This window comes from Taudactylus pleione, unplaced genomic scaffold (genome assembly GCF_031769625.1).
Source record: "Taudactylus pleione unplaced genomic scaffold, aTauple2 ptg000080l, whole genome shotgun sequence".
Taxonomy (NCBI): domain Eukaryota; kingdom Metazoa; phylum Chordata; class Amphibia; order Anura; family Myobatrachidae; genus Taudactylus; species Taudactylus pleione.
The window spans coordinates 9525873-9538094 of record NW_028284482.1 but is presented as its reverse complement, the minus strand read 5'-3'; the positions used below and the strand labels follow the sequence as shown (position 1 = coordinate 9538094).

Sequence of the window (12222 nt, the reverse complement as noted above, 5' to 3'; positions counted from 1 at the left end):
AAACACGGACAAGAGTAAAGTTTCTTGCATTGTGTTGAAAAAAAACAAACAATTAAGCTAATTGATACATTGATTGGCATGATACGATTGATGGAGGTAGGCAGAATAAAGGAGCAGGTAATCGACATCTGACAAGGCCACTTCCTGTTTATACGTGTGCGTGCGTTCCTTTCAAGCCATTTCGGGGATGTACGCTCGCTATTTCGTACGCTCGTTAGTTAGAGGAGGGGTCGTCAGAGTTTAGGGAGGAATTTTAGATGCGAACGAAAATACGAGCGAGCCATTGAATTTAAATATTTTTGTACGTACGCCTAACGTACGTGCGCCCGCTTGCGAGTGGGTCTGAATGAGGGCCATAGTTTTTCAAATTAAACTAATGAACAGTGTAATTGAATAAACTTAGTTTTCATATAGAAATTAACATTGTGATTCAGCCAAAGTCCATGAGGAGATTGATCGGGTGATTGGAAGAGAGAGAAAGCCCGCAATGGGAGATGTGTTGGAAATGCCATATACTACTGCTGTGATCCATGAAATACAACGTTGTGGGGACATCATTCCCTTGGCTTTGCCGCATATGACCTATAGAAATATGGAAATTCAAGGACACTTTATACCAAAGGTATGGTCTAGTGTGTAATTAGTTTTTGTCTCTCTGGAATGCCATGTGTTTAATAGTAATGTTTTGCTAGATTAAATATAAGTGAAAGCTGTGATGCAAGCTTTGTATATCTTGTTTTATTGTATACATTTCTATTTCTTCCTTTGACTGTATTTGCATTTTTTTTTATTAGTGATTACATCCTTGGCGCAACATGTACGGAACTTTGCCATATCTGGTATAACTAACATCTCGGATGCAGCTTAGGCAATATATTTGGATATATATTTGGATATAGAGATCTATGGACTTTAATGCATTTGGAAAACTTTATTGCAAGAGACTATTCAGATGTTTATTTCCACCTATACCAAGCCCATTAAACAGTCATATAAAAGACATATAAGCTGGAATTTCCTAGCTATAAATGAGAACAATTATTTAGCAATATTGGTGTTTATTGCTTTTATTGTTTTAGTATTATGACATCATAAAATTGTTATACATTTTTAACATTTGAGCCATTTAATAAAAGTAACTTGGATTTTACACTATTATATTATTAATCAGATTAATATGATTATTTGTTAGCCTATTAGGATCTGTTCCTCTTATTTCCTTCCCACCTACACACCCCCTCACCTCCTGGTCATTCTCAAGTGAATCTTGTTGTGCCAAGGATCTAACCACTACTTATTATTGATTTCAAGTAAGGAGAGTGTAGATGTGTTGTATATCAGATAAGACTCAGGAGTGCAGAATAACACATTTACTTAGAACAACATCAATAACTGAACTGAGCACAAACAGGAACTCCCTCCCAGCATGCATAGCCCCATGGAAAATCTCATCCTGCTGGATCCTAGCAGGATACATATCTACATCCCTCCCTTCATACTCATCCTGACTTGGTGGTATACATGTGTGGCATGGGAGCCTGGTCATTGCAAGGGATATCTGTTGGTGTCATTGAGTCAGATGGTGGTTCATTATCAATTGAGGAAGCCACAGGTTCTGACAACCCTGGACTTGGTGTGATGTGAGAGGTGTTTGTGCCATCCACTTTTACATTGGGCGCAGTAATAGTCTCTTCAGGTACACTCAGGAGGTGGCGACGATTACGCTCATACACAGCTCCTTCTGCTTGAACAACATAGCTGTTGGGCAGGTCGGCTTCCAGTAGCAAGTTTGTCATATCCTCGAGCGTTCTGTAGTCGAACAGCTTGTCCTGGGACTAACTGAGGGAGAGCGTGTGCTGTACGGTCATAATTCTTTTTATTAGACATGCACTTATCAGCCAGTGCTGCCTGCACTTGTGTCTGTAATTGAGGCTGTAATTGCTGTTTGGTAATTGGGATTTGAGTTCTGGTGCAACGTGATAACAACAGTCGGGCAGGGGATGGTAATCCATCTCGCGGTATGTTACGTAAGTTAAGGAGTGCCAGACAAACGTCGGTCTGGTCTCGTGCGCATTTCTCTAACAGATGCTTGGCGGCATGAACAGCTCTTTCTGTGGATCCATTGGATTGGGGATATAGTGGACTCCTGGTGATGTGTGTGAAATCCCAAGTACAAACAAACAGCTTGAACTCATTGCTCGTGAACTGTGTGGCATTGTCTGTAATGAGTTTCTGAGGTATTCCATGTGTGGCAAAGTGCTGTTTGAGCTTAGTAATTATGGTGGTGCAGGTAACAGTAGTTAATTGATCAATTTCAAACCATCTTGAGTAAGAGTCTACAAGAACTAGGTACTCCTTACCCCTCCATACAAAAACATCAGCAGCAGTGACAGACCAGGAAAGTTCTGTTATGTCATGCGGATGCAGTGGCTCTTTAGGTGGGTGTACATGAAGGGCCGCACAAGGGCCAAAAACAGAGACCTACTTCTCTAGATCATGAAACATGGTAGACCAATAGAGCAGTTCCCTGGCCCTGCACTTCGTGGACTCCAGACCAGGGTGGCCTTGGTGCAGTTGCTTGGTGTAGTACTTTTGCAATGTGTAGGGTATAACAAATCTCTGACCTCGCAAAACAATCCCATCTGATGGTGATAACCCATCTCGCATGGCAAAGAATGGGTGTAATACTTGGGGTCGCTCCCTGGAAGACCTTGGCCAGCCTCGCAGGATAACCTGAGAGAGGCGTTAAAATAACTCATCCGCCAAAGATTCTGTATGCATCTCCTCCATTTGGGCAGAGGACAGGAATTGCACAGTCATTATATAATAGTCATTATCAACCAGAAGTGGACCAGAATGGGGTAGGAACAGTCTGGGCATCAGCCATGAACATTTCTTTGCCACACTTGTAGACTATGTCTAGGTGGTACCTCTGTAATTTGGGCATCATCCTTTGAATACGGGCAGATGCATTGTGCAGGGGCTTTCGCAGGATGGTAATGAGCTCGACGGTGACCGGCCGCCCGTAGATGAAATCATGGATTTTGTGGCAAGCAAACACCAATGCCAAAAGCTCTTTTACCATCTGCGCATAACGAGATTCTGTGTCCGTCAGAGCCCTGGAATGAAAAGCAATTGGTCCATTGTTCTGAAGGCAAACTGCAGCCAACCCGTGCTATGAGGCGTCAGCTGAGATCACCACCGGTAAGTGTACATCGAAGTATTGCAGAATAGGAGGGCTGGTACGTATGCATTTAAGTTTTGACAACACAGCCTGGTGCTGTTCCAACCAACACCACTCCGTATCTTGGTGCAGAAGATGACGCAGGGGTGCAGTGATCTCACTGTAAGTGGGGATGAATTTTGACAGGTAGTTAGTCACCCCTTAGAAGCGTTGGAGGCTAAGTTTGTCCACAGGCAAAGGCATGTCCTGGATGTCTGCCATTTTGTCAGGGTTGGGTTTAACACCATGGTTAGTGAGGAGCTGACCCACGAATGGGACTTCAGCAACTCTGAATGAGCTTTAAGTTGATAGAACGTATTCTGTCCAATACCTGGCTTAGACGCTCGTCATGCTCTTGCATATTACGGCCCTAGACGAGGATGTTGTTGACTGTAATCTCACAGGGGTATCCAGCAAACAGTTGTTCCATACACTGTTGAAACACTTCACTGCCAATCCGTATGGCATGCGTAGAAAGGCATATCTCCCAGCTGGTGTCATAAAAGCAGGGAGGAGTGACGATTCTTTGTCTAATAGGATTTGCCAAAACAAATTTTTCGCATCCCACGTGCTGAAGACCTTGGCTTCTGGCATGTCAGCAATGACTTGTTCTACTGTTCTCAATGGGTGGCGGGGTCTTAGCAGCGCTTTGAGGTGTACAGGGTCTATGCAAATCCTGACAGTCCCATCTTTTTTTATAGCAGCAACCATTACAGATACCCACTGGGTCACTTCTTCAATAGGGGTAATAACACCAAGCGCAGTCATGAGCTCTAACTCAGCTAGGACCTTATCCTTCATGGCAATTTGAATCCTCCAGGGTGCACACACTGTAGGGATGACATTCATCTAAACTCATGTGGTATATGACAGGTAGTTTGCTGATGGTGTTGCATGTGAATAAATCCTTGAAGTCACGGAACTCTGGGGTGTCTTGTTGTATCATGTGTACTTCAGGTCCCAAATGTATCAACCCAAGGCACACGGTGTCAGGCAGTCCAAGCAATGGCCTAACGTCACTATCTACTATGTGGAATAGCAACGATGCACACGTATATTCGAAGGTAGTGGTGCCCACAGTCTTGATAATATGACCCCCATATGCCACTAAGTTTACAGTGTCTGTGTGATCTATTGTTGCTTGCGGGCTGGTTTTGTGCAGCAGAGTCTTGGACATCACTTTGCATTTGGCACCAGTGTCAATTTTAATCTTCAATGCATTGCCACTCTTTTTATCACATAAGTTAGTGAAAATCTCTCCTTGGTTTGCAATTAGATCGACGCTTTCACAATATACTGTCTCATCTGTATGCGCTGTTGACTCGCGTGGTTGACTTTATGCATTTGTCTGTCTACCTGTGTTACTTGTGGTTCACTTTGTGTCACAGTTTATCTGGATCTGCAACACTTTGCAAAGTTGTTAAGCTTATTGCAGCGGTTGCAGCGTTTGTTAAAGGCAGGACACATCTCCCATGCAAATGCATGGCGTCCCCCACAGTTTTAGCATGGCCTGTATTGCGTTTGTGTGCACTGTGCACTGCATATTTCAGCCTCCCTCCGTAACTATTTTGTGCCCTGTTCTGATTTCTCGTGTAGCATGCAGATGTGAATGGCGGAGTTTAAGGTTATATCCTTTTCTCGTAGTAAGTGCGCACGTCCTGCATCACTACGGGTACCACATACGATACGGTCTCTGATCAGCTCATCAGTTATTGCTCCAAAGTTACATTTGTTTTCCAATAGTTTCAAGGTGGACACGTATGACTTTATATTTTCCCCAGTGTTCTGGTTTGTGGAGTTGAATGTGTATCTGTCCATTATGACATTTTTTACTGGCATACAAATCTCATCAAACTTTGCAAGTAATACATCTGGGTCTTCTTTGTTTTCCCCCTCTGCATATGTAAATGTGTCTGCTTTAGTGACTGGCTCTGCACCAGCCAGATTAAGCAATGTGTATGCTTGTACCTGCTTTGATTTTTCGGACAGTCCAGCCATGCGGTACACAGCCCATTCTCTCCTGAACTGCACCCATCTGTCAGCAATAGTTTCATCAAACACGAGGGGGTCCATGTGGCGGAGTCCTTGAGCCATGGTATCACGCTTCTGTCACATTGTAGATGTGTTGTATATCAGATAAGACTTATGGACTCAGGAGTGCAGCATAACACATTTACTTAGAACAACATCAGTAACTGAACTGAGCACAAACAGGAACTTCCTCCCAGCATGCATAGCCACATGGAAAGTCTCATCCTGCTGGGTCCTAGCAGGATACATATCTACAGAGAGGAACCTTTTAGTGTCCTAAAGCTCCTCTCTTTCTATTACCACATAGTTCCTAATATTGCCCAGATAGACACCTCTTAATCTTAATCTTCTTAATTTTATCTGTTTCTTTTTTCTGTGTCATCTTTGACACCTCCAGGTATGAGGGGACACAATAACACAGATGAGAAAGGGGGGTAGCACAATAACACAGAGGAGGAGGGGGAGCACAACAACACAGATGGGGAGGAGGGGGGACACAATAACACACATGGGGAGGAGGGGGGACACAATAACACAGATGGGCAGGAGGGGGGACACAATAACACAGGTGAGGAGGAGGGGGGACACAATAACACAGATGGGGAGGATGGGGGACACAATAACACAGATGGGCAGGAGGGGGGACACAATAACACAGATGGGGAGGATGGGGGACACAATAACACAGATGGGGAGGATGGGGGACACAATAACACAGATGGGGAGGATGGGGACACAATAACACAGATGAGAAAGGGGGGTAGCACAGTAACACAGAGGAGGAGGGGGAGCACAACAACACAGATGGGGAGGAGGGGGGGACACAATAACACAGATGGGGAGGAGGGGGGGACACAATAACACAGATGGGGAGGAGGGGGGACACAATAACACAGATGGGGAGGAGGGGGGACACAACAATAACACAGATGGGCAGGAGGGGGGACACAATAACACAGATGGGGAGGATGGGGGACACAATAACACAGATGGGCAGGAGGGGGGACACAATAACACAGATGGGGAGGATGGGGGACACAATAACACAGATGGGGAGGATGGGGGACACAATAACACAGATGGGGAGGATGGGGACACAATAACACAGATGAGAAAGGGGGGTAGCACAGTAACACAGAGGAGGAGGGGGAGCACAACAACACAGATGGGGAGGAGGGGGGGACACAATAACACAGATGGGGAGGAGGGGGGACACAATAACACAGATGGGGAGGAGGGGGGACACAACAATAACACAGATGGGCAGGAGGGGGGACACAATAACACAGATGGGGAGGAGGGGGGACACAATTACACTGATGAGAAAGGGGGTAGCACAGTAACACAGATTGAAAGAAGGGGGGGGACACAATAACACAGATTGAAAGAAGGGGGGAGACACAATAACACAGACGAGGAGGGGGAAGCACAATCACACAGGTGGGAAGAAATGGGGACAGTGGGTAGGAGGGAGGAGCAGAGTAACACAGACAGGGAAGTGAACCAGAGCAGGGACTGTATGGCTGCACCATATAATTATTCTGAAAATATGAGGGGGGGGGGGCGCCAGTCTCTTGCTTTGCCAGGGGCGCTCGGACCCCTAGATACAGCCCTGCAAAAACACCAGTCCCAGTCCCATAATCTATCCAGTCACTTCCCCAATTAACCACCAACACACAAATAATCCAATAAACCATCCCTCTTTCACTAATTGAAAACACAAATTGTCATTTGAACTTGCGATGGGTACATGGGTAGAATAAAATGTGTGCAAATTGACTTTAGCAGGCAATGAGCACTGAACAAGTAATATCATTCTTAATAGGCAAACAATAAAATGTATTTACTTGTTTTATAGTGGCAGTGTGTTCTGTATAATTATTTATTTTATATAATTTGTATGTTTGTATATTATTTTCAAAGGGGACCACCGTCATCACTAACCTGTCCTCTGTACTGAAGGATAAGAAAGTTTGGGAGAGACCTCTGCAGTTTTATCCGAAGCATTTCCTTGATGAAAATGGCAAGTTTGTAAAGCGAGAAGCCTTCATGCCATTTTCTGCAGGTAAACAAAACCAAAACTTTTAGAATTTATTGAGGAGCCCATCGTAACACAAGGAGGTCTGTCAAGTCCAAATTTGTATGAAAAAGCTATTCCAAGTAGGAGAGATATGAACTACTGCTCAGCACCATAAGAGGCATTAGCGGATTAGACATGTTGAAGGCTAGGGACCGGTCGCACCACCTGCACCCTCCATCTGCCGGGCACCCACTAAGTGTGATACCAGCGGGCGCCCGGCTCCAATTCAAACCCCGGTGGGAGCCGGAGGATGGAGCTCTCTCTGTCTTCCGGGTCCCGCAGGGAACTATGGGAGTGACGTCATGACGTCACTCCCTTGGTGCCGAGGAGCAGACGCCGGGGACGGAGCTCAGGAGTGAGCTCCATCTTCTGGGTCCCGCAGAGCACTATGGGAGTGACATCATGACGTCACTCCCATAGTGCCGAGGAGCAGACGCCGGGGTATGGACGGCAGCAGCACTGGAGCGGGGATAAAGGTAAGTGGTTTTTTTGTGTGTGTTTGTGTGCACACGGGGGGGGGAGCAACTACTGGGGGCAACTACAGGGGGCTCACTACTTGGGGCAACTACTGGGGGCTCACTACTGGGGGCAACTACAGGGGGATCACTATTGGGATCAAGTAGGTGCAACTACAGGGGGCTCACTACTGGGGGCGACTACAGGGGGCTCACTACTGGGGGCAACCACAGGGGGCTCACTACTGGGGGCAACCACAGGGGGCTCACTACTGGGGGCAACCACAGGAGGCTCACTACTGGGGCAACTACAGGGGGCTCACTACAGGGGGCTCACTACTGAGGGCAACTACAGGGGGCACTACTGGGCACAACTACAGGGGCACTACTAAAATGGGCACAACTGCAGGGGGCACTACTAGAAGTGGCACAGCTACAGGGGGCACTACTTGAAGGGGCATAACTACAAGGGGCACTGCATATAGGCACAACTACAGGGGGCACTACTTTAATGGGCACAATTACAGGGGGCCCTGCATAATGGGCACTACTACAGGGGGCATTGCATAAGGGGCACTATTATAGGGGGCATTGCATAAGGGGCACTAGTATAGGGGGCATTGCATATGGGGCACAACTACAGGGGGCACTACTTTAATGGGCACACCTACAGGGGGCCCTGCATAATGGGCACTACTACAGGGTACATTGCATAAGGGGCACTATTACAGGGCTCATTGCATAAGGGGCACTAGTGTAGGGGGCATTGCATTTTTGGGGCACAACTACAGGGGGCACTAACTTGATACACACAGTTTACAGGTTATAAACTATGTTCCCAATAATCTGGTTCTACACGGACATAAAAACTGTGCAACCTGTCTTGAGCTGAGGTGACAGACTGGCAGGAGCAGAGAGGAGGGTTGGTGAAGTAGATCTGTTAGGATGGGATGTAATGGGCATTACTGTTTGGCATAATGTGTATTTGGCATTACTGTGTGCACAATGTGCTATTAGGGGCATTACTGTGTGGCATAATGTGTAAGGGGCATTACTGTGTGGCATAATGTGTTGTATGTGGCATTACAGTGTGGCATAATGTGAAATAGGGGCATTACAGCATGGCATAAATGTGTTATACGGGCTTTACTGTATGTCATTATGTGTTATACGTGGCATTATTGTGTGGCATGTGTAAGGGGCATTGCTGTGTGGCATAATGTGTTGTAAGGGGCATTCCGGTGTGGCACACTGTGTTGTAAGTGGCATTACTTACGGTGTCGTAATGTGTAAGGCACGTTGCTGTATCATGTAACCACATACCTTAAACGTCGTCTTTGGGTGTGTTTGATCTTTGGGGGGAGAGGCGCCTGAAACTTTTTTGGCATGGGGGAGCAAAATTTATAGTTACGCCACTGTCCGCGACCCGACTTGTCATGCTACTTGTCATGCTACTTGTCATGCCACAAAAATATTACGCAAGACGTATAGAGCAAATATGTACCTAGACCATGCTTGCCTACTTTTGTAAAAGCATTTCAGGGAGATTGCGAAAACAACACCTATGAGTGCAACGTCAAGGCTGCAAATGCAACTGTTGCTTTGGCATGTAGGGAAAATATTGTCTGTTTTCACATGTAGCACAGAACTACTGAGCAGCTTTATTTTTACCCTGCAGTATAGAGGTGAGTGTTAACACATTTTCCTCCCACCACATTTTAAATGTACGCTCCCATATCGCAACATGGTTTTGCCAAAGAGGGAAAAAACTATCTACTCCGTATGAGGCCCAATGTGTTCTTTGTCCTGGACCAACTAAAGTTTACACCGTGTAAATATAGAGGCTTTGGATTTATAGTATTATATACCACAACCATTTAGCTCAGGGGCGTCTTAACAGTGGAGGGGGCCCGTGTGCACTCCCCGTGCGAGGCCCCCTCCTCTCTCTCCGGTGGCTGGCAGCTGACTGATGCGGCTGGCCAGCCACCTGAGCATTAGTAGACTCCGGGCACTAGAGTGTGCCCGGAGTCTACTGCGCATGCGCAGAACACCGGAAAAATGGCTGCGGTGGCCATTTTTCAGGTGTTCTGAGCAGCGCTGACACCCGACGCAGGACCACGGATAGGTAAGTTTAAAAAAATCTGGGTCCAGTGTGTGCGGTGCGGGGCACCCCTAGACCCGGGGGCCCGTGTGCCCCGCACACACTGCACCCATTATAGATACGCCACTGATTTAGCTTATAGCAGGTAGTTTGGAAGATTTAGGATACAAGTGTATAATACAACAGTCTTCCCATAAGCCTCGGCTGTGACTCTGTTGAAATGCTACAGTGTAAAAAAAATTCCATACTATGTTTACAATATACTGTATATACACCTTTTCTATTACAATGAATGTAAATAATATGGCAATGACTGTTTTGCTCTCTTGCAGGGCGGCGAGCTTGTTTGGGAGAGCAACTAGCTAGGATGGAACTTTTTCTGTTCTTCACAACTCTCCTGCAGCAATTTACATTTGAGATACCAAGCGACCAACCTCGCCCACGGGACGACCCTTTCTATGCATTAACACTAAGTCCATATCCTTATGATGTGTGTGCTGTAGCCAGAATATAATTTACTAAACAGAGGAGAGATCTCATTGTTATATATATATATATATATATATATATCACTTTCTTTACACTTTAGAAATGTTTTCATTGTTGTAAAACTCAATTCTTGGAGAATGGAATTTGTATTGTTTATTAACTCAACTACTAGGCTACTTCTAATATCAAGCAAGCAGTACGTTATGCTAACTTTAGTACAAGCATAAACATGGTAACAATAGGGAATTATGTTTGGTGAGGTCGCTGTTATTTGAATCTGCCTATTTGGTTACTCTGTTAATGGTAGTTCAGGGTTGTATATGATTCTGTTTCTACAGCATCTTTCTTTTATTTCTAGTTCTCTAGTGAAACAAACAATGGAATTCTTTTGTATTTCATAATTGTTTTGTATTTTGAACTCTCTCTTCTATTATTTTCAGTGAACCTTTCAATAAATATAATTTAAAAAAAAATGGAATTATGTTCATAGTGATGGATAATTATGTACAGTATGTTATTTTTTTTACAACATTCAAGCAAATTTACGAAAGATAAAACCATAAATAGTCATTTTTGTTTTTACTTTAACTATAATTAAAAGACAACAATCAATAGGAAGTGTTTTTTTCAGTTTATTGTGTAACAACACCTGAGACGTGAGTGACGTTTGTTGCATTCAAAGTTTTAAACCAAGAATACAAAGGTTAAAGGAGCATATCTATTCCAAGCAGGAGAGAAAAAGAAGAGTAAGATAAGGTAGAAGTGGATCGGATTAGGTCAATATGGCGTAAAAATCCAACTGTACATGTGGTATACACCAAATTTATTTAACCATCATAAAAACACAATAACATTTGTGTATTTTACCCTATCTAATGCATATCAATGATGATAATACAGACTGCGCAGTTTTCATATCAATATATAAAACATAACTCCAATGTAAATATATCATATAGAATATTCATAAAAACATATCAAATTCATAATGGCAGCACATACAGTGTAATGGTTAGCATTACTGCCTCATAGCACTGAGATCATGAGTTCGATTCCCACCATGGCACTACCTGTGTGGGGTTTGTATATTCTCCCTGTGCTTGTGTGGGTTTCCTCTGGTTTCCTCCCACATTCCAAAAATATACTGGTAGGGTAATTGGCTCCCAACCAAAATGAACCCTAGTGTGTGTGTGCGTGTGACAGGGAATATAGATTGTAAGCTCCATTGGGGAAGGGACTGATGTGAATGACCAAATAGTCTCTGTAAATCGCTGCAGACTATGTATGAGCTATTTAAATAACTATTAATAATATAATAAATTTCATAAAGAGCATCTACAGTATGTTATAAAAGCAAATAACTGTCCTGCCTCATTGGCACTAGATAGTCCAGAGACCTGTTATTCCTGCCTAATCTCCAGATTCAAGTCCACCAAAACAATTCCTGATGACCACTGCACTCACCGTAGCTGTGGGACCCGACGAGTAGGTCTCTGCACACGCAGCCATCGGCAACTATTTTGCAATGCAGATATACTTTTTATACACTGCTGTAAACTATTATGTTTAATGGGTACCCTGTATTATGTCAGTCAAATATTTTTACATATTAGAATTATATATTGTTATGCAGTGCAGTAATACAATGTTGTGTGTCATGGTTACACATAGTTATGTGTTGCATAAATATTTTTTATATATATGGAGATGATATATTATTATAAGATACAGACAAAGCATTCTAATATGTTACAGTGATCTAACGTTATACATCTTATTAAAACAACAGTATAAATTAAGCATAAATCATTATATCTAAAACATGATGTAGTAGGCATCCCGG

At 44.1% G+C, this 12222-nt stretch overlaps 1 protein-coding gene across 1 annotated transcript in view; it reads left to right on the top strand.

Annotated features, from left to right (window-relative positions):
- Positions 1-10404, top strand: part of LOC148532290 (cytochrome P450 2D17-like) — a 90570-nt gene extending 80166 nt beyond the window's left edge. The window contains exons 7-9 of the mRNA XM_088468097.1: positions 435-622; positions 7178-7319; positions 10223-10404. Of these exons, the coding sequence (XP_088324223.1) occupies positions 435-622; positions 7178-7319; positions 10223-10404 (512 nt within the window). The remainder of the gene's footprint in view (positions 1-434; positions 623-7177; positions 7320-10222) is intronic.
- Positions 10405-12222: the final 1818 nt, after the last annotated feature.